The sequence below is a fragment of the Paramacrobiotus metropolitanus genome, unplaced genomic scaffold, assembly GCF_019649055.1.
Source record: "Paramacrobiotus metropolitanus isolate TYO unplaced genomic scaffold, Prichtersi_v1.0 Parri_scaffold0000082, whole genome shotgun sequence".
NCBI lineage: Eukaryota > Metazoa > Tardigrada > Eutardigrada > Parachela > Macrobiotidae > Paramacrobiotus > Paramacrobiotus metropolitanus.
Window position 1 is genome coordinate 547,606 of NW_026570302.1, and position 21,116 is coordinate 568,721.

The 21,116-nt window shown below is 45.2% G+C and overlaps 2 protein-coding genes across 2 annotated transcripts; both read left to right on the top strand.

Annotated features, from left to right (window-relative positions):
• Nucleotides 1–1,433: 1,433 nt before the first annotated feature.
• Nucleotides 1,434–4,917, top strand: LOC129595791 (uncharacterized). The gene is made up of 4 exons (XM_055492901.1): nt 1,434–1,558; nt 2,328–3,183; nt 3,310–4,189; nt 4,466–4,917. Exons 3-4 carry the CDS (start codon nt 3,374–3,376, stop codon nt 4,652–4,654), a joined length of 1,005 nt encoding a protein of 334 aa, XP_055348876.1. The 5' UTR covers nt 1,434–1,558; nt 2,328–3,183; nt 3,310–3,373; the 3' UTR covers nt 4,655–4,917.
• Nucleotides 4,918–12,226: 7,309 nt separating this feature from the next.
• On the top strand, nt 12,227–14,805 carry LOC129595794 (uncharacterized). The gene is made up of 3 exons (XM_055492905.1): nt 12,227–13,116; nt 13,294–14,182; nt 14,538–14,805. The coding sequence occupies exons 1-2, from the start codon at nt 12,382–12,384 to the stop codon at nt 14,095–14,097; spliced, it is 1,539 nt and encodes a 512-aa protein (XP_055348880.1). The 5' UTR covers nt 12,227–12,381; the 3' UTR covers nt 14,098–14,182; nt 14,538–14,805.
• Nucleotides 14,806–21,116: the final 6,311 nt, after the last annotated feature.

Consider the following 21,116-nt stretch of genomic DNA (forward strand, 5'->3'; position numbering starts at 1 on the left):
AATGTAAGTACTACTTATTATATTCATCGCTATTGCCCAGTATTTCTTGTGTTATGTCTGGTTTCTGGATCCGATGTTGTCATATCGACGTCTCTGAAAAGAGACATTTGACTTGGAAATTTGTTACAAATTGCCAATGCAATGTGACCTCACAGAATATTATCATAACGCCTGAATGATGACTGTAATACAGCGCATTGAATTTCATAATAATTTTCTGTTGTTCACGGGAATAACATTTTAAAGTAAAACGGTTGGGCTGGAAGGGAATCAAAGCCTTATGAATTTCATGACGACTTTATGTTGAATGCTTTAGGATGGAAACGGGATTTGTCCTTGTTGTTCTGTATTTATTGATTTGACGGCGTACTACAGCTGATCTGCATTGTTAAAAATAATGCATTTTGATATAATATTTTATCAGCAGCATATAAGCCAAGATATAATTTGCACACTGCCAAGCTGAAACCGGACTAGCCCCAGCCCCAGCAGGGGAGAAACGAGTATTGCAATCGGGATTATGGATAATAGTTAATTTAGTCAGAGTTTAGTATGAGCGAGCTAATGAAACGTGAGACTCGTCTTTTCTTGCCAACCTACACATACGACAGGAATTTTGGGTTGCCATGCAGCCAGAAGGCAATATTTTCTCCTGGAGAAATTCCCATGCTTCTAAGTGTCGTGCTAGTACATCTATGGAAGTACTGTATTTTTAAAAAGTTCCAAAAACTGCATTACTAGTACATTCTGTTCGTTTATCTCCCAGAAATTTTACGCATCGAATTCTGACACTGCGCTCGGTGCAAGGAAACATGTCAGTACATTATGGTAATATAAGTTATACGTACCGAAAATCTGCGATTCTACACGTTAAATAATTACCATTAGTATGTAAAACGAAGCATTTTATAACGGGTGTGCCGTATGCTAAACTATACTTACAGTACTCTGTACATAATCACATAATCACGTACATAATCACGTACATAATCACGTATACTTACAGTACTCTGTCATTATAAAATTTCAATTTAAATGAGATTCCGATTTCGATTTCGATTGTTAAGTTTCTGAAGCGCCGTAATTTTTGAGTCAGAGGGAAAGGCAATGAGGAGATTGTCCAAATATTTTTAGCAAATAAAACAAGCTTTGAACGCTAAACGAAATGTTTTGTTCAGCGTCAGTGCAATTCAGACGCTCTAAATTCAGAAAAATCCAAATTTTTGTAGATAGTGTGTTGCGTTGCGTTGTAGATAGAGTTTTTGGAAAAGCGCTTAGGAATGAAGACTGCAGAAGAGCTTGCATTGCACTAAATAGGTCGTTAAACAACTGATGGTGAGAACTTCACTGTAGACTTGATGCCAGTTGATGGTAAAACTGTAAACTTCGGAAAATAAAGAATATTTATTATCACGTTCTTTTGCCGGTTTCGTTATGCTTTCAAGGGTTATGCCAATCCTTTCGGCCACACTCCCATTTGGTCAAATAGCCGCTTTCGGCCGCCGTTCACTTCGGCTGTCCTTCAATCGGCCAGCTATTCGACCACACAGCGACACAGGTACATTTCAGCCTAGGCTCACATCGGCTACCGTGCATTTCGGCCACAGATCGGTAGTATCGGTACGAGACTACTAGTACTTATATGCAAGACGTTTGCTAACAATGCTAAAGTTCAACAGCCAAAAGTGAACACAGTGCTCCAAAGCGTTTTTACTGAACATATTGTGAAATCAAAAAGAAAGCCGACGAAAATAAGAAAAGCATGTGAAACATCAGAAATTGATAAAAATAAAGAAACCCAAGAAATCTAGAAAAACTTGAGAAAATATGGTTTTAAAACGAACTTTTAAATGTCAAGTAGTAGCGCCTTGAATGATGATCGCTGATGGTACTTAATCTCGATCGCTTATCCACCAGCGATCGCCACTACATTGTATCTGGCGAAAAATTGGCTACAGTAGTGGAATAATAATAATTATAATTAAAAAGCGGCATTCTCATGGTTTCTTCCGAAGAAGCGGCACTATCACGCTTTGATATCGTGCTATAAAGGAGCGGCATGTTTAGCCGCTTTGTTAGCAAGCGGCGAATCCAGTACTTTGAAGGCGGAGACAGTGAATGGAAAACTCCTGCGTAGCACGTGCGCCCTCCGCATAAATTTGCTGCAATATCTCTCCGCAAGGTTTTCAGTCTGCCTGGGTAGCTGTAGTTGTGCTCACCTTCGAGGTCAGTGATAGTTCGAACTTCGAACGCTAAAGTTGGAATACCCAGGTATTAGTAAGCCAGTTTGCAGTATTCCTGGACGACAATGCGTTTATTTTCTGTAGGGTACGCCAAAGATTTCAAGCAGACCACTTTATCCAGCGGTTCTGCAGGATTGTTCCATTTTCACGATTTTCATACAGCAATTTTCACGTGTCAACGAGTGACGACGCTACAACCATGTCTGACAGTGTACGCAAAACTGTGCGCGTCGATGTTTTGCACGACAACCATGTGTTCATCCGCGGCCGCGTGGTGGATGTTGTTGACAACGGGCTGTTCATCGATTTCTTCTGTCCCAACCGTCGACGGGAACTAATCCCGTTTAATCGAATTTTCCTAAGCAGGAAGCCACTGGCGGATAGAGAGCTGGCCGTTGCGTACGCTGACGCCAAACCCGGCCTGACAATTCCGGTGGAAATGCTGATGCCCCAGACATCCTCTGGTCCATGGGCCTGGCTACCGGCAGAAATCGTCAATGTAACGCGCGGTATGCGCCCCACAGCGTCCTGCGTAGCCGTTGTCCAATGGATGCATAATGGCGAACCCTGTACGGATTTGATTCCGCTGGAGCGATTGTGTTGGAGAGTGGCAAGCGATTGGTGGGGCACTGTAGGCCAGGAGGCTCCAGCCCAGCTTCCTTCCTCATACAACTGGCATAATGGTAGCGCTGTCCTGAACAAACTACTGGCCACTTACTTGAAGCCAGTTGAGCCCGGTTCCTTCGAAAAACATAGTGTAGCGTTGCCGGAAGACTGTCTCCATGTGGATGTTGATAAACTGATCCAGTACTTAAATGGCAGAGCCTGGCGACGCTCAGGTTCTGACTGCCGACCAGCATCTTTCGTGGACGTAATGAACGGACGCGTGTCGTATATTCGGCGATGGAGTCAAGATTGGAATCATTTTCTAATTGATGAGGTAATTGCTGAAATAATGCTATTCTGTGTTTTAGCGGTACTTGGTTTTTGAAGAAAATAATATTCTGAAGGCATGTTATAACGTTACTCGTAATTCTCTTGCCAAAATCTCATCATTTTTCTGCAGGCCGACGCTGCCGAATATCATAAGGTTTTAACTTCACGTATACGGTATACGCAATATTTGTGGGATGCTGACAGAAGAAATCACTCGATTTGTGGGAATTGACGACGTGGGTGTGCTACCGCCAGCAATGCTGCTGGAAGTGTTTTCCCAGCTGGATACCATTACGCAAACCAGATTGCGCACCGTTTGCGCTGCGTGGAACTGCATTCTGGAATTACCGACGTTAACGGCCTGCATCGTGGTTACCGGCTTTTACAATAACCTTGCCTATTTGGTGGTTCGCAACCAGGCGCTTTACTTTCTAATGGCAACTGTTTTCAAGTGCTTTCGTAAATCCACGCAGCACATCGTTGTGGACGATCGCAAACACTGGATGGACACCGGCGATTTTCTGATGCTGACTGATGTGATACGCTATGTGGGCCGAACAACAGCGAGCCGTTTGCGAGCGATCCATGTACTGGGGCTGCGCTTGGAACTGCGGTTCGGCAACGCTTTTCGCTATAAGGATAAATGTCAAGTGCATCGCTATAAGGCCGAAGATTCAAGGGATTTCAAGTGGGTGACGTATCGTCTGTTCCATTTCACCGCAGCTTGTGGGGATCTGCCTTGCGATGCCCTGCATCTGGTTAACTGCACTCTCGATTTGGAATATGCGTGGAGAGATGAAGAGTTGGAGAAGGCTGAGGAGCTGGAGCTGTCGGTTGAGCTGGCAGCGGCGCAGTTGCCGCTGAGTGATGATTTGGGTAGCGCGTTGTGGGACGCGATGGAGAGAAGCCTGCCACTGTTGGATGGGAAGCAACTCGCCAGATTGGCAATGTGGTTGAAATCGGTCACTGCTGGTGAAGGTCGAGGTTATCAGAGTGGACTAGCTGGCAGGGTAAGTGCTACCACGGGCTCGCTTATTTGTACATACACTGCCGTTTCAGTTCGCTGGAACTCTTAATGTAAGTTTCTATCATTTTATTTTTTTCCTTCCAAGTCTCACTTTTTAAAAGCGGACTTTTGACACTTGTATGAAGAGCATTCAGTAGAAAAATAACATACTAGATAGATAACAGCGAGAGCATTGATTTAGTTTTCCGTTGAAATATGTACGGCGTTACGAGCGACAAGTCTTTCGCCATGCTGATCGGTTTGACGTTGCAACTTGCAGGTGCTGTGCGCGACTCAGACAGCCGACCCGCGTCCTACTTCCCATTACCGCAAAAAGGAATGGTGTGTTACCGGCCTGAAGGATTTGCAGCTGGATAAACTGTCTTCTGTTGCGCTGCATTTCCTGGTCGAGCTTATTGATTTTTTCAATAGACCGTCGACAAGCGATGACGACTCGTACGACAGCTAGGGCGAGACATGCCATTGGGCGGATGACGAGTCAGATGACACTAATTTCAGAAAACTTTTTTTCGAGTTTTTAATGTGTGTAAATAAGTCTGTAGGTCCGTTTTATCTTGTGTTTTTCTTTTTATGTTTAGAATAACACCGCATTATGAGGCGTCTGTTTTCGCTTATATTCGCTAGTTGCAGTCTGTTAATTAAGATAAATATTGTACTTTTTTTCCTCAATGGCAGTGAATGATAAGATACAAGTATCGATATTAATTTTACCTGTTGCATGCCTTTGTGAGGAAGAAGTTTCTTTTTATCGGATTTTGCGTCTGTGACGTCGGCACTACCAGTAACAATGAGTACTCGTAATAACTTACGGAGTGATTCGTTCGCGTTGTAATAAGCTTGCGCAAGGAATTATTAATCTGATAAAAATTTTTAATGTTAAAAAACAAAACATCAAACAGTGAACTGGGCTTCGAATGCTGTTGACAGTGAATTTTAACAGAGTAGTACATTATATGCCGTGCCGGCCTGCACGGTTTTACTGGAGAACTGATTCTGGTGAGTCATTTTTACTCGTACCTTTGACGTTTATCTGCTTTTATGTGCCATTTCACTCCGCATAAGAAGTTTTTATCCTTGCCGTGGGAATTCTTTATTAGTTCACACTGTTTACGATGAAACATTATCCATAGGACCATATTGCTATTTAATTGAAGTTTACGCTATCTTAGCATAATTATTATGTCAACAGTAAAACAACGTAAAATTTAAAGATATCTGTAGTGCACGGCACGAAGAAAGCTTGCAACTGACGGCACTATACTGAGTGTTGAAGCTCCACTATTCTTGAACCGCGTCAGAAAATTTTGAAAGCTGCTATTGCTGCATGGTGCTTGTATTAAATTAGGATGTTGAAGGGTATCCATGGCGGCGGAGGAAAAGCCGCAAAGGTGCAGTCAAAAGAGTAAAGATAAAATGGCCGAACCCATTGAGTGGACCGGGTGCTTAAATACCGACCTCATTACATAATTAATACAAGTGCGTCATACTCAAACATATATTAGGAAGAAGATCAATAGTACGCGCGGCCTCCCCACAGTCTGGGGATCTCTCTAACCAGAAACTTTTAGCAAAATCTGATACCACAGTTAGATCGGCCGTGGTCCAGAACTTCGTCACATGACTTTTGTTTTTGAATACGCTCAATCAGAATCGTGCCGGCACGATGCCGCAAACGATCCAACCCAGTCTCAAGGTGACCTTGGAACTTAGAAAAATTTTGCCTGAAAACAATACGCAACATAAATTATTATATACGCAAATTTAACGGAATAAATTGAACTTATTTTCGTACAACACCAACCACGTAATTAAGTAATCACAAGGTAGCCTATCGATTTTCGTTGCCGGCACATTTGTAGTATCGCTACTGTTACTGTCCAGCGTGCAAAATCGCTAAATGAGTGAGTGAGTTACCGAGTTACCACTACTGTCCAGTGAGCAAAATCGCTAACTAAGTGAGTGGGTTACCGAGTTACCACTACTGCCCAGTGAGCAAAATCGCTAACTAAGTGAGTGGGTTACCGAGTTACCACTACTGCCCAGTGAGCAAAATCGCTAACTAAGTGAGTGAGTTACCGAGTTACCACTACTGTCCAGTGAGCACAATCGCTAACTAAGTGAGTGAGTTACCGAGTTACTACTACTGTCCAGTGAGCACAATCGCTAACTAAGTGAGTGAGTTACCGAGTTACTACTACTGTCCAGTGAGCACAATCGCTAACTAAGTGAGTGAGTTACCGAGTTACTACTACTGTCCAGTGAGCACAATCGCTAACTAAGTGAGTGAGTTACCGAGTTACTACTACTGTCCAGTGAGCACAATCGCTAACTAAGTGAGTGAGTTACCGAGTTACCACTACTGTCCAGTGAGCAAAATCGCTAACTAAGTGAGTGAGTTACCGAGTTACCACTACTGTCCAGTGAGCAAAATCGCTAACTAAGTGAGTGAGTTACCGAGTTACCACTACTGTCCAGTGAGCAAAATCGCTAACTAAGTGAGTGAGTTACCGAGTTACCACTACTGTCCAGTTAGCAAAATCGCTAACTAAGTGAGTGAGTTACCGAGTTACCACTACTGTCCAGTTAGCAAAATCGCTAACTAAGTGAGTGAGTTACCGAGTTACCACTACTGTCCAGAGAGCCCGATCGCTAACTGACATAGTGAGTGACCGAGCTACCACCACTATCTAGTGCTCAAAACGCTACGTGAATGTCTAATCCCATCTGTTTCTTCGCATCTAGCCCATCTGTTTCTTCTAAGCTAATGCCAATACTAACGCTGGCTAGCTTCTAAGACCAAGTTAACGCTGCTGTCCGGTGTACGGAGCCCGTTAGGTAAACGATTGACCGAGCTAATATTCAATCTAAATCAAATAAAGTAGCTAAGGATCACAAGAAACGCGGAGGCGAAGCCGCAGCTGTTTCTTGTATATATACGTACGACCGGACACTACAATCGTACAAAGATTTGCTGTTAGCTTCAGCCTTCAGGTATGGGTTTATAACTAAGTGTAGCAAATATCGGAATGTGGCGCCTCGATGGCGGAGATAACGAATAAAAAGCTGCCGCATTTGTGACGCCTGTGAAACATATCAGTTTGAGTTTTCGGTAAAGTTGTCAGTTCTAATTTTTAGCAGAGCCAACGAGGACCCTGCAATCATTTAAATTCCGCAAATTCGGACTAATTCGTTCCAAATTTGTGATTTTGTAATTCTTGGGGTTCTGAACTTGCTGATGACTGAACGGAAGATGTCTGGCTGTGTCGACCAAACTTCCCGCGTGGATATTTTGGGCGACGACAACCTGTTTCGCAGCGGACGGGTGGTAGACGTTGCCGAAACCGGGCTCTTCGTTGAGTTATGTCCCGGGCGACAGCATGAGTTCTACCGATACAACCGCATTTTCCAGGATATAAAGTCCGTGATGCGCGAAGATGTTCTGGCTACTGCATGTACTTTTGCCAAACACGACGTCACCATTCCCGTAGACGTGTTGGTGCCCGAGACACCCTCCGGTCCGTGGGTCTGGTTCCCCGCTGAAATTGTAAATATTCCGCGCAAACTTCCGCTTAAAAAGTGCAGCGTAGCCGTCGTCCAATTTCTGCATGGGGTGCAGTGTACGGATCTCGTTTCGCTAGAGCGACTGCGGTGGAGAGTGGCAAGTCACTGGTGGGCCTCCGCAGGCCGAGAAGCCCCTGCCCCACTTTCGACGGTGGGCAACTGGCTTGATGAAGGCTCTCAATTAAGCGGATTGGTAACTTGGCCTCAGCAAGTTGAAGCAGGGACTTTTAAGAAGAACAATCTGGCATTGCCGCAGGACTGTCGCCATGTGGATGCCGATAGACTGCTGCATCACTTGAACGGGAAAGCGGATAATCGCCAAAAGCACTACGGCCATCCGAATGATCCGATTTATTTCGTGGATGTACTGGACGGCCGAGTATCTTATATTTGTCGAAATCGATATAGCGAACCGCCTCAGAAAAGAAAGGTAACCGCAAAACACTGTTTGAATTTGTTGCAATTTGCCGATGTAGCTTTTCTCCGAGAAACCGTTTTAAAATTAAAAGCATATAAAAATCTGCATTTAGTTGGAATTTCCATAAAAGAGCGTTTCTAATTTGTGAATTCTGGCAACTCAAAAACTTCGTCTCGTTTTTTCCCCGCTTGTGATGGTCTGACCGAATATCGCTGTATTTTGTAGTACGGGATGGATGAATTTGACGCAGTGACAGCATACATCCTGAAAATTACTCGGATGCTGACCCCCGAAAGCACATTATCGGTGGAACGCGAGGATATCGTTGATATGCGCGAGCTAACGCCCGCTGTTTTGCTGGAAATATTTTCCCAGTTGGATACTAGGACGCAGACTGGTTTGCGCACCGTTTGTTCTGCATTGAACCGCATCTTAGAGGAGCCTGTATTAACGGGCTGTATCGTTATTACAATCTCCCATACCTCCTTGTATTGGGATCGTAGCCGGCTGCAACGCTTACTAACGTTTCCTGTTTTCAAACGCCTCCGCAAAACCACACAGCACATCCTTGTAGATGGTCGTAACAGTTATATGGATAGTATTGGATACCGGCGAATTTGCGCTGCTGACTGACATGCTGCGGTACACTGGCCAGAAAAGAGGGAGTCAACTGCGAGCGCTCCATTTAGTGGGACTCCGTCTGACACTGCCATGTGGCAATCCTGCGGATTATCCCTCTGACAAATGCCAACTTCATCGTTACAGCTCTGACGTGGCCAGACGCCAGTGTTCCACCTACCGCCTTGCCGATTTCATCGCAGCCTTGGGTGATCTGCCGTGCGCTGCCGTTCATCTGGTCAAATGTACTACCCATTTGGATTATGTTAAGATCGACCACTCGATGGGCGCTATTGACGAAATCCAGCTGCGGGTTGACCTACTAACAGTCAGGTGGCCGTTGGGCGGTGATGTGGCCAGCATTGTGTGGAACGCATTGGAAGCAGGTGTGTTAACGCCTAGTGGGAAGCAACTGGACATGTTGTCGACATGGTTGTCATCCATTACTGCCCAAGGGAGCCAGCCTTTTGACCTGGGACTGGCCTGCGCGGTGAGTGCGGTCGTAGCGGTGGGTTTTTATCGTTAGCTCAATTGGCACAAGCCCGTCTGACAATTTTGCATGCATGAATACTGCAAAAGAAACAGATCAGGAATTACGCCGTATTACTGTAATTTTTAACTCCCTACTGGAGTTAACCAATAAATAATGTTAATAATAATTTCAAAATTACGAAGTATTGAAGATTTCGAATTGTCCGGTGTGATAACTGTGTTCTAATGGCCATTTTCTTTAAGTTTTCAGTACACCCCAGCTTTTCGGTTTCACAATGTAGGTGTTGTGCGCGATGCAGTCAGCCGACCCGCGTCCCTCTTCGCAATATCGTGGCAAAGAGTGGTGCACCGATGGCCTGGTCGATCTGCAGTTACGTAAACTGTCTCCGATTGCGTTGCACTTCCTGGTCGAATTGGCTGAATTCTTTTATCGAACGTCGGCGATGGATGACGACGTCGACAATCTCTTCACTTTTGAGTATTAGTACGTGTTCTGTGGTATGGCGTATTGTACGTACTCGAATGTTTCCTTGTCGGCATTAGCGATTGACTTTAGAAACCCCTTAATTGGTTTTGTGCTGATGAAATCTAAGACTTTCATAATTACTGTGCTTTATTTCGAACATGCATCGGGCGAATCTTTTTTGTTGCCACTGTTAATTCCTAACGTCCTTTTATTCTTCTATTCTAGCTGACCACGGCGGCATAATTATTCTTTGGCGTTTCAGCACTTTTCATTTTTTTGCAAATCCTGACTTTTGTATGAGCTCTGAATAATAAATAATTCCAATATTATTTTCTTCGCTTAACTGTAGCGAAAGCACTGATAGTTCGGAATTGTTAATAATTTTGTAGTATTAACGATCTTGCGATTTCAGCTCAAGTGTGTGACCTATCATCTTATCGTACATTCGTACTTACAAAAAAAAACGTTTCAGCACGAGTATTAGGTACCACCGTATCAGTACAAAAATAATTTCAGTCGATTTTTCGGCCTTTTGTCTTTTGACCATCTTTTAGATTTTGAAGCGTGTTTGCTAATGCACTCGTACTAAGTCTTATAAAAGTAGTAAATGCGTTGCCATCAGGACTGGGATAAAGAATGAAATTGCGCACTAAATACGAGTAGCAACGTTAGGAAGTGTGCCAAATCCGAATGAATGTTTCATTTATAAGACTACCCCACCGGCACCAACGGCTTCAATACGCATTAAAATGTTAGTCAGAATTTCAATTCGAAATTTGCGAACGAAGATCCTGTTCTACATGCATCATTCATTTGCCCACATTCTGGAACACTCGGTAACAGTACAAAAATTTTCGTCTCTGTTGTTATCGTTTTATGGTGGCATTATACACCAGTCCGAAATACGAAAACAGCTGATTTTCCAGCCGCCTCTGCTACACAGTGCTCGTAGGTAAGACTGATCAAAGCATCCCCACATGTACAATACTTCAGGTACCCGTGCATTTAGGCCAACTGCCTGCTTTTGTCACAGCACCAAATTTCCTGCATTAGTTTGCATGTATATTTTAAGCAGTTTTACTTTAGTAAGTACTTCTATTATCATTATATTATGAGTAGTTTCGCAGAAACAGATTGTCGAAAAGAGATTTCCGAAATCGAAAACCCGACACCTGTACCAAACTTCTGCAGCACTGTTTTCACAGGTGAATGTTCGATAGTTTGGTCTCTCTTGCATCGCCCTTCATCTGGTCGACTGCACTATGAATCTGCATTATGGACCCCCTGGAGATGGAGGTATCGGTGGGACTCTTTGCTGTTCAGTTGCCGTTGAATGATGCTGTGGGCAACGCGGTGTGGAACGCGCTGGAGAACGGCATGGTGAAGATTACTAGGGAGCACCTGGACACGTTATCAGAATGGTTACTGACGGCTACTGATAATGAGAGCTGGCGCTTCGAGCGGCTCGTTGCATGCATGGTAAGTGTGGCCTTGAACCTTGAATAGTGTAGTCTTGAACAAATTATAAATACGTCTTCCGGAAAATCAGAAAGGACAGCCTCAATTTGTTTTTTGTTGTTACAACATGCTTTAGTTTGCTTTTTGTTCAAAGACGGCAAGACGCTCATGCTGATCGGTTTTTCATTGCAGATGTTGTGCGCGACGCAGACAGCCGATCCGCGTCCTTCTTCCAATTACCGAGGCAAGAAATGGTGCGTTGCCGGCCTGCAAGATCTGCACTTGGATAAACTCTCATCGATTGCGCTGCACTTTTTGGTCGAACTGACGGAATATTCTCAGAGACTGTCGTCTAACGATGACGACCCGTACGACAGCTAAAGCGCGGCATGTTGTCGGACAAATGACGAGTCTAAGGTCCGCTTTTTTCGAGACATTAGTGCGCGCAACGCAAGTGGTTTTGTTGTGTGGTTAACGCTGGTGTTGTGCTTCTGCTTAGAAAATACCGTATTAGGCTTTTGGCTTTCAGCTAGATGCTGTGTGTTAATTATAATCAACGTTTCTTACGTGAAAAGTTAAAGTTTGAGTACAACTCTGCAGTACGAGTACGAGGTACTTTTAGCTACGCAGTAAGGTCATTTTTTTGAATTTGGTTTTATAAAGTGGGTACTGCGCGTACCAGTGCATGATGGTTTTAAAAGATGATTCATTTACGTTCTGATAGGTCTGCGCAGTGAACTGGTATCCAGAATGTATATACTAAACACATCGAGCATTGACTTTTGCGTGGGGTGATTAAACCGATTAAGTTAAAATTAAAATGTAAGCTTACGAAAGCTGCCATTGGCTGAGCCGTAAATAGCCGTACAATTTTCTCAGTCAAATACTGTAATTTTACGGGCAGAACGTGTACTCATACAGTCGTACCACTACAGACCGATTTTAAGCCATTTACTACTTAAGTTTCTTAATTACTCCCGATTAAGAAATTTCCGATTTGCAAAATTTGTAGATTTTCTTAATCGGACGGATTACCGGGTTAAGTGATGAAACGATTTAACGAGACACAAAACTGCCTGAACGTTTAATTTGCGTGTTCGTTGCTTACTCGGTTTTCGCCTAGTGCTCACGATTCACGCCGAAACACGCGCACCCTACAACGATGTCTGACGATGTCGGCCGTACTATCCGCGTTGACGTTTTGGGCGACGATAACCTGTTCCGCAACGGACGAGTGGTGGACATCTCGGATAACGGGCTCTTCGTCGACTTCTTCTGCCCCAACCGACGACGCGAATTCACCCCGTTCAACCGAATTTTCCAGAGTAAAAAGACATTGAAGGATAAAGACCTGGCCACTGCCTTCGCTTACGCCAAACCCAACATGACCATTCCCGTGGATGCCCTGGTGCTCGAGACACCCTCCGGTCCGTGGATCTGGATCCCGGCTGAAATCATCAATATGGCACGGGGTATCCGGCAGACGGCATGCGGCGTAGCCGTTGTACAGTGGATAGGGGATATTCCGCGTATGGATCTGGTTCCTCTGGAGCGATTGCGGTGGAGAGTGGCAGGCAAATGGTGGGCCACTATCGGTCGAAAGGATCCAGCGCAGCATTCAGCCTCAAACAAATGGCATAACGGCGGCTATAGGCTAAGCGAAATGGTCACGCGGCCTAAGCTAATCAAACCAGGGACCTTCGAGAAACATAGCGCAGCGTTTCCGGAAAACTGCCGCGATGTGGACGTCGACAAACTGCTCCAGCACTTAAATGGTCCAGCATGCCGTTATTTGGAGATCGGAGGCCAACCGGTTTCCTTCGCGGCCGTGATGGACGGACGTGTGTGGTACGTTCGTCGGCCGAGTAAAAAGTGGTATTATTTCCCCCGGGATCAGGTAAGGGCCGAATACTGTTTAATGCGCTGATGGTAACTTTATTTCAAGAACTTGGTATGAAGGCACTGAGAAGCAAGGACTCATTCGAGTTTTTCTACCGAAATAACGAGCACTCAGCCTATTCATAGTTTCCGCTTATAATTCGTTGTCAGGAGCTTTTAATATCATTTTTTGCAGGCCGCCGTCAGTATGTATGAAGATCTCCTTACCAGACGTGTAGGCAAAATTACTGCAATGTTGGTCGAAGAAAGCACACCGTCTGTGGAAATTGACGATGTACATGTCCTACCCTCGGCTGTGCTGCTGGAAGTTTTCGCTCATTTGGATACTCGAACGCAGACCGGATTACGCTCCGTTTGCTTTGCGTGGAACGGGATCCTGGAGTCACCAGTGTTGGCGGCTTGCATCGTTGTAACTGTTGACTTCTCCTGCGAAGAGAATGCCTATCAGAGGAAGCGCAGCCCGAAGGATTACTTTCTCATGTCACCGGTTTTCAAGTGCCTTCGCAAATCCACTCAACATATCGTCGTTGACACTCGCGGTTGGTCAAACACCGGCGATTTCCTCGCGCTGACTGATGGGATACAATTTACCTGCCAGAAAACAGGGACCCGATTGCGAACGATCCATTTAGCGGGAGTGCACTTAGAACTGCGACTCGGCCAGGCTGCAAACTATCCCGAGAAGTGTAAGCTGCATCGCTACGGCGCCGACAGTACCGACTGCCTTTTGAGCTCCCCCTCTCGCCTGGTCGATTTCGTCACTGCTTGCGGTGGTCTGCTGTGCGATTCCATTCATCTGGTCAACTCTACTATAGTTCTGGAGTACGCTATGAAACAGCCGTATGTGGAGGAACCGGACAAGATGGAGCTCTCGGTTCGCCGGTTAGATTGCCGCTTGACTTTGAATGATGCTTTGAACCGAGCGCTGTGGGATGCCCTGGAGGGATGCGTTAAGGGGAGGCTGGAGGAAACCCAGTGAGGAGCAGCTGTTTACCTTGTCAGAGTGGCTGACTTCTATCCGTGCTGAGGAGAATCAGCGATTCGAGAGAGAACTGGTCTGTGGGGTAAGTAGAGCCGGTGGTTCGTACAACATACGTCGGCCTTCGAAGTGATAAGATTCCGAGGGAATCGTTCTGATCTGCGAAAAAAATTTTTGTAAGGAGGTTCGAATATTGCTGGCACATATATTGCATGTATTGCATGGGTTTTCTATAAGGCACGTTGGCTTTATGGATTTCCTAGCAGCAGTCGCAGTACTCTACTCATGTTTCTGGAATTTCGTGGCAATCGTCTAGCATTCTTGAAGAAAACTAAAAATGCTTGACGGATGTGATAGCCTTGATAGTCCCGTCAAAACATGTAGACATATATTTTCGGTTAGGATTGACACGATTTGATCATTCGGGTTATATATTGCAGATGTTGTGTGCGACGCAGACAGCTGACCCGCGTCCATCGTCCCATTACCGTGGCAAGGAATGGTGCGTTGCCGGCCTCGACGATTTGCAACTGGAGAGACTGTCTTCGATTGCGCTGCACTTCCTGGTTGAACTGTCTGAATATTTTGCGCAAAGCGACCACGATGCCGAATCGTACTACAGTGACGGCGGGTCAGACCACTGTTCTTCGACGGATGACGATTCTGATGAGTGATGAAGACTGAAGCCGTAGTAGTAGTAGTGTGCGTGAGTTTTTCTGGCAGGCTGTTTAATGCTATGTTTTTGTCTTAGAAATTCTGTAGATATTTTGAGGATGCCTTTGCCTATTTTCCAGTCGCTGTAGTCTGTTAACTTTAACTATAATAAATAACTGTATTTTTTCCTGAATGCAAAAGTGAAAGCAACACTAATACTTTCTAGCTGCTTCATGCTTTACTTGTGGATAAGTTTGTTCTTGTTGCGGTTGTCAACCAGCGATAGCAGTTTAAAATGCCAGTTTTGCATAATATCACTATGACGTCTGTAATTACTGTACAGTAGTGCCAGTAACAAGGTGTAATGAATTTTGGGGGATCCCTTTGGGTTCAAATCGGAATGCGCAGTGAATTGATTTATAAAGATAGAAATAAAATAAAAAAATGAATAAAGTAAAATTTAAAAAATTGATGAAAGTGCCGCCAAGAGCACTTTTATAACTGTATGGATCTGGGGGCGAGCGAGTGCCGGGAATTAGTTCGGCATTCTAGAAAAAGGCTACAGCCGACAGTTGTTGCTGTTTTAACTTTTCGAGATGAAAATCACCCGCCCTTTTCAGCTTGTCTCTCTTGAATTGGTTCTGCAATGCACCCGTTAACGAGAACGGGTGATAGGCAACTGCCAACTGGCGAGCATTAGCATTCGACAGTCGTCAATTAGCCAAATTGTTCCGTGCTATGTACTCTGTAGTGGCGTTAGATGTTATCAGAAAATTACATCCGGAAGACGACATAGTATTCATACCGTCGTACGTCACTGTAACAAAGCGGGTTCAAGCGGATTTCAGCAACGAGCTTTAACTAACGCCTGAGGACTTGCGTAACTAAAAAGGTAGGCATTCTTCAAGGTCGTGCATGGAACTGGAAAGTGTTACTGAACGATCCTAATGAAATTACGGCAAAGTAGCATCAATACGAGGTTTTTAAGGGTAAAACGATCATGAATGCCTAACTTAGCGGTAGTTTTGTTGGCAGTTTTTTCTCTGTGAACGCTCTTATTACACTCAAACTTGTGTAGCAGTGTTTTATTTGCTTACGTGTCGTGAGCTGAAGACTGGGCATTAGCAGATCTTGACGATGTTTCGTACGAACTACGTCGACGTGTTGCGCGAAGACGGTTTATTTCGTGTTGGCCGTGTAGCTGAAGCGACTGGCAGTGGGCTCTTTATCGAATTCCTCGGAACCAACGGCCAACGCGAACTCACCCCGTTCAACCGCGTTTTCCGCATGGCCAAGTCGCTAACGGAGAAGGACCTTGCCAATGCGTACGCCTACGCCAAGCCCTCCACGACGATTCCCGTTGAAACTCTCTTGTGTGAACCGTCCGGTGGCGCATGGACGTGGTTCCCTACGGAAATTGTTAATGTAACGCGCGGCATCCGCCATCATACGTGCAGTGTAGCCATCGTCCAATGGGGAAGTGATCTGCAGTATACGGATATCGTTGCTGTCGAGCAATTGCGTCGAAGAGTGATGTGCGCCGATCGCTGTCCAGTGTCTTTTGGGGACGTTATCGATTGGCGCCTGGAGTCATTTTGGTGGAGTCTCTGGATACACAGCATCGGAGCAATGCGCACCCTCGCGCAGGTACAAACTCATACTGCTTTAAACCTTTTGCGGATAAGTATTTTTCTTGGGGATATGTCTTCGGTGGAAGAGTACTTTTATATTTATTTTTTTCTCTACTGCAAACCTTCGATGTATGAGAATTTCCTGGAAGATACTATTAATCCGTGAAATTTGATACGAATAGTGATACGAGCAGTAAAAAGTAAAGGTCATTTTCCCGCAGGTGGTTCTTCCTTACTATGACGCGTTAACCTCACATGTACGACACATCAAACGGCAGCTGACAGATTTCTTCTGGGAATGCGCAGAAATCGGTGACGTACATGTGCTAACGCCAGATGTGCTAGTGGGCGTATTTTGCCATTTGGATACCAGGACACAGACCAGATTACGCACCGTCTGCTCTGCGTGGAACGGCATCTTACAATCACCTTTGGTGGCGTCATGCATCGTTGTTGCAAGCTCTGACAAATACTGTGCGATCCACAACCGACTGAATTACTTTCTAGTGGCACCTGTTTTCACATGCCTTCGTAAATCCACACGGCATATCATAGTTGATGATCGCGAACTTTTAATGGATACCGGAGATTTTATGACGCTGACCGATATGCTACACCATATTGGCCAGAAATCAGAGAGTCGGTGGCGAGGGATCCATTTCGTGGGGCTTACCATGGAACTACGTCTAGGCTACGTTTTGGAGTCTGAGGGTTTCGCAAACGGTAAACCGTAAATGTCAACTGCATCGCCACAGCGCCAACGATCCCATTTCGTCGTTGCCGTTTGCTTATCGTGTTATCGATTTTATCGCCGCCTGCGGTGGTCTGCCGTGCGATACCATGCGTCTAATCGACTGCCGCATCCATCTGAACTACGTCGCGTTGGACGAGTGGTTGGAGGAGACTGTGACCATCGAGCTTCGTGTTAGCCTGGCATCGGTTTCGTTCCCAATGGGGGATTTTGGGAACGCGGTGTGGGATACACTTGAGAGAGGCGTGCCGAAGCCCAGAGGAAGGCAGCTCGTGACGTTAAAGTGGCAGTTGGCTTCGGCTGCTGCGGACGAACGCGGATTGGCATGCAAGGTGAGTGCGGTCGTCGACGATAAAGAGCTGTAACTTTAAAACTGAAATATCTGTTATCCTATCTTGTTTATTGTACCGGTTTTAAGGAAAAATAAACGAAAAACTCAGGGATAGCTTTGAAAATCTGTACAAGGGCTCCTTCCATTGTTTCGAGCACGGTAGCGGCGCTGCCTCGCCGAATTTTCAGCGATTGCCGTTAGCGGAAAAACTCGTGAGACCCGAGGATCTTTCGTGTGCTGTTGGAGTCGCTTGCCGATTATTTTTACTAAAACGGTAGCTGACATTCCCATGGCCTAAGAGTTTCGAAAGCTAGCGGTTTGAAGACGTATCTGACCTTCGGATATGAATATGAGCTGCACCTTCTTCTCTTCAATGAATTTGTATGGCGAAATGTTTATATTTCTGAAAACGTTTTCGTTTTGTCTTGAGAACGTCATTAAATAAGTTTTGAGGGCGTGTAGACTCTACACTGTAGAGCAAAATAATGTACTCGCAGCGGTGTAAAAGTATTCGCAGCGGTGTAAAAGTATTCGCAGCGGCGCCGAGCAAAACAAGCAGCTCAGATGGATGCAGGTCCTGTTATCAATAATGGTTTGTTTGGTCATAGGTAATAAATAGTCAATGCAAGTGATGCAACTTGCTACGTTGCAGGTTTTGTGCGCGACGCAGTCAGCCGACCCACGCCCATCCTCCCAGTACCGCAACAAGGAGTGGTGTACTGTCGGCCTGGAGGATTCGCAACTGCGGAAACTGTCCACGATTTCCCTGTGCTTCCTGGTGGGATTGATTGGTTATTTTACTCTGTCTTATATAAGCGATGACGACTCGGACTATGATTACTATGATGATGAATTGAACGACACGTAACCACTTCTTTTTGGAATAACAGTGAGCGTAGGGAAAAGCGGTCATAATGAATTTAATGCTTTTATAATAATGCTTGCGATAATTGTTGTCGGTTTTTTCTAATGGGTTGCATCTGGGTTTGTCTTGAAAACCTTACTTTATGCTGTTATACCCTGCTGTTAACGTTGGATCTGTCTTATATAAAATTTCATTTTTAGTGTGGCAAAGCGGAATGCGGGGCTATAAGTACGAGTACGACCTTTCAAGCATTTAATATGATAATGAATAGATTTCTACATATTTTACCTTTACAGGCGATATACTTATTATTATCTTATCATTATTGCTTTTTCTACGGCAAAGTCACACTAACTACGTACATTCTCCTTGACTGAAAAAACGCTCTTAATATGGATGGTCTTTCGAAAAGTGAAGATTGGAATAAAACCCAACTGCGCAAAAAATCAGAAGGTACCGTTCCTAAATGACGCAGAGGTTCTCCAGCAGCTCGGGCATGGTAGCGACTACGCGGTGGTAGACGCAGTGAATACGCTACCGGCTCTGTTGTAATGTATACCTCCTCGTAGTCTGGCAACCATATCCTATTGCGGCGGGTTACGGGGATGCTGCGGTTTGTGCGGATTACTCTGATGCTTCTCAATATTCATTACTACTGGACACTACGATCTGATTACATCGAGCTGATATGGTCAACAGTATTCAGGCGGAGGTGATTGTTGCGCAGAGACTGTCTACACCGGTAAATTGCATTCGGTTCCGCGGAAAATGTGTGCTGCATCTGTGGACCATGCAGGCAGCAGTTATAAAGGAAAGATATAATACATATATGCATAGTAAGAGAATTTTGTCCTACGTAATAGACTTACAGCCTATAGGCGATCCATTTCCCTGATCATTCATGATTCATGAATAATTTGGAACATGACGTTTAGCCAGTGCGCAAAGTACATAAAGCGTCTATTTTCGGCCGTTTTTAGGGAACTTCATTATTAGTATTTGGCTACACAGTATAGAATCATCACTGTGTCGTACTTGCGTTTTGTGACCTTTTGCACATGTCCACAGCATGGAGTTGACCTATCCTCCATTCTAAACTTATATATTCTGAATTACTGTCGGTTACAGACGTACATTATCTTTTGCGTTGCACATTAGACGAAATTTTAGCGGACTGTCTCAGTCTGTCTGGTATATGTCAAACGAAATGGCTACTGGAATTGGCTTCATGCAAGTTCCAACGATGTCTGACAGAGTGAATCGAAATAACTTGGTCGATGTACGGGTGCTGATGGCCTGTTCCGCCTTGGCCGGGTGGTGGATGTATGTGACACTGGACTGTTCATCGATTTCCTCTGCCCCGACCGGCGTCGTAAATTCACCCCGTTCAATCGGGTTTTCCTGAATCAGAGGCCCATGATGACCGGAGACCGTCTGGCCTATGCGCACCACTGCGCGGAAAACCACGATCGTGGACGCGGTGATTCCCGTGGACGTCGTGATGCGTGAGGGACGCGGATGTGCGAGGACGTGGTTTCCCGGGGAGATTGTCAACGTGGCACGTGGCATCCGCCACAAGGAGTGCGGAGTGGCTATCGTCCAATGGGCAAAGTGAACTACAGTATACCGGTATGGTCCCCTTAGAGCAGATACGTTGGAGAGTGGCGAGCGGTTGGTGGAAACTGAGGAATTTGCAAGCTCCAGATATTCGGATAACTGGCATTATTACTGCTCAATGTTGAGCGGCCTGGGCGCTTGGCCGGAGCCTGTTGTGCCGGCGAACTTTGAAAAACGCAATTTACCGTTGCCGGAAGACTGCCGCGATATACATGTCGACAGACTGATCCAGCACTTCAATAGCAAAAGCGAAGTTGAAACACCGTTTGATTTTGGGCCGGTATATTTCGTGGAAGTTGCGGACGGCGTGTGTCGTAAGTTTCCTGGACCGGCGTACGGCTCAATGCCAAGACAGTGAATAGAGTCCTGAGGAACGTGCCCGTGATCAGGTAACTGTTGAACGCTATCAAGTTCTCTTGTAATTAAATCTTGTTTCGAGGAGGCTCATACTGAAAAAAACTTACTTTGACTAACTACGAATTTTTGTTTTAGCAAAATGCCGTTAGACGTTATAACGCGGGGCCGTATGGGCGCCACGCGTATCCTCGACAGCGAACAGCGGTGAACCCGGATGAGGCTTTATTGCCGAATCTAATGCGCACCGTGGCGCAGCAACACCAGACCAACGAGGAAGGATTCTGCAGCCAGTGCAACTGTGCTGCAGATCCGTCAAAACAGCGCAGCAATGTGCGGGGTGGAAATCCCCAAAAACAGCGAATAGCCACTCAGGAGGGCGCAGCGTCCCGCCCTTACAACGTAAATTATTCGATTAGTGAACAACAGTTTCTTTGTAGCACGAAATTAAAAAATACCATGAAGCGACAGCCTCACGCATGCGACTGTTTAATGGGCTGATGAGCGAAGAAAAAACAGTTGCCCCGAATTTAATGAAATCGGCATGCTAAAGCCCGACGAATTGCAAAAAGTGTTGTCCCATCTAGATACTATTACACAGGCTGCTTTGCGCAGTGTTTGTTTTACGTGGAACTCCATCCTGGAGTCTCCGGCCTTGACAAGCTAGGAGTACATCCTTATCACCGTATCTCGCAAGGACAGAACGCACAGCAGTCAGCTGCATTACAATTTGACGTCACCTGTCTTTAAATCAGTGTTGTATTTACTATTGCCCCAAAACCTTACTTACTTTTTACTTTTCGTCTGGCCATTGAC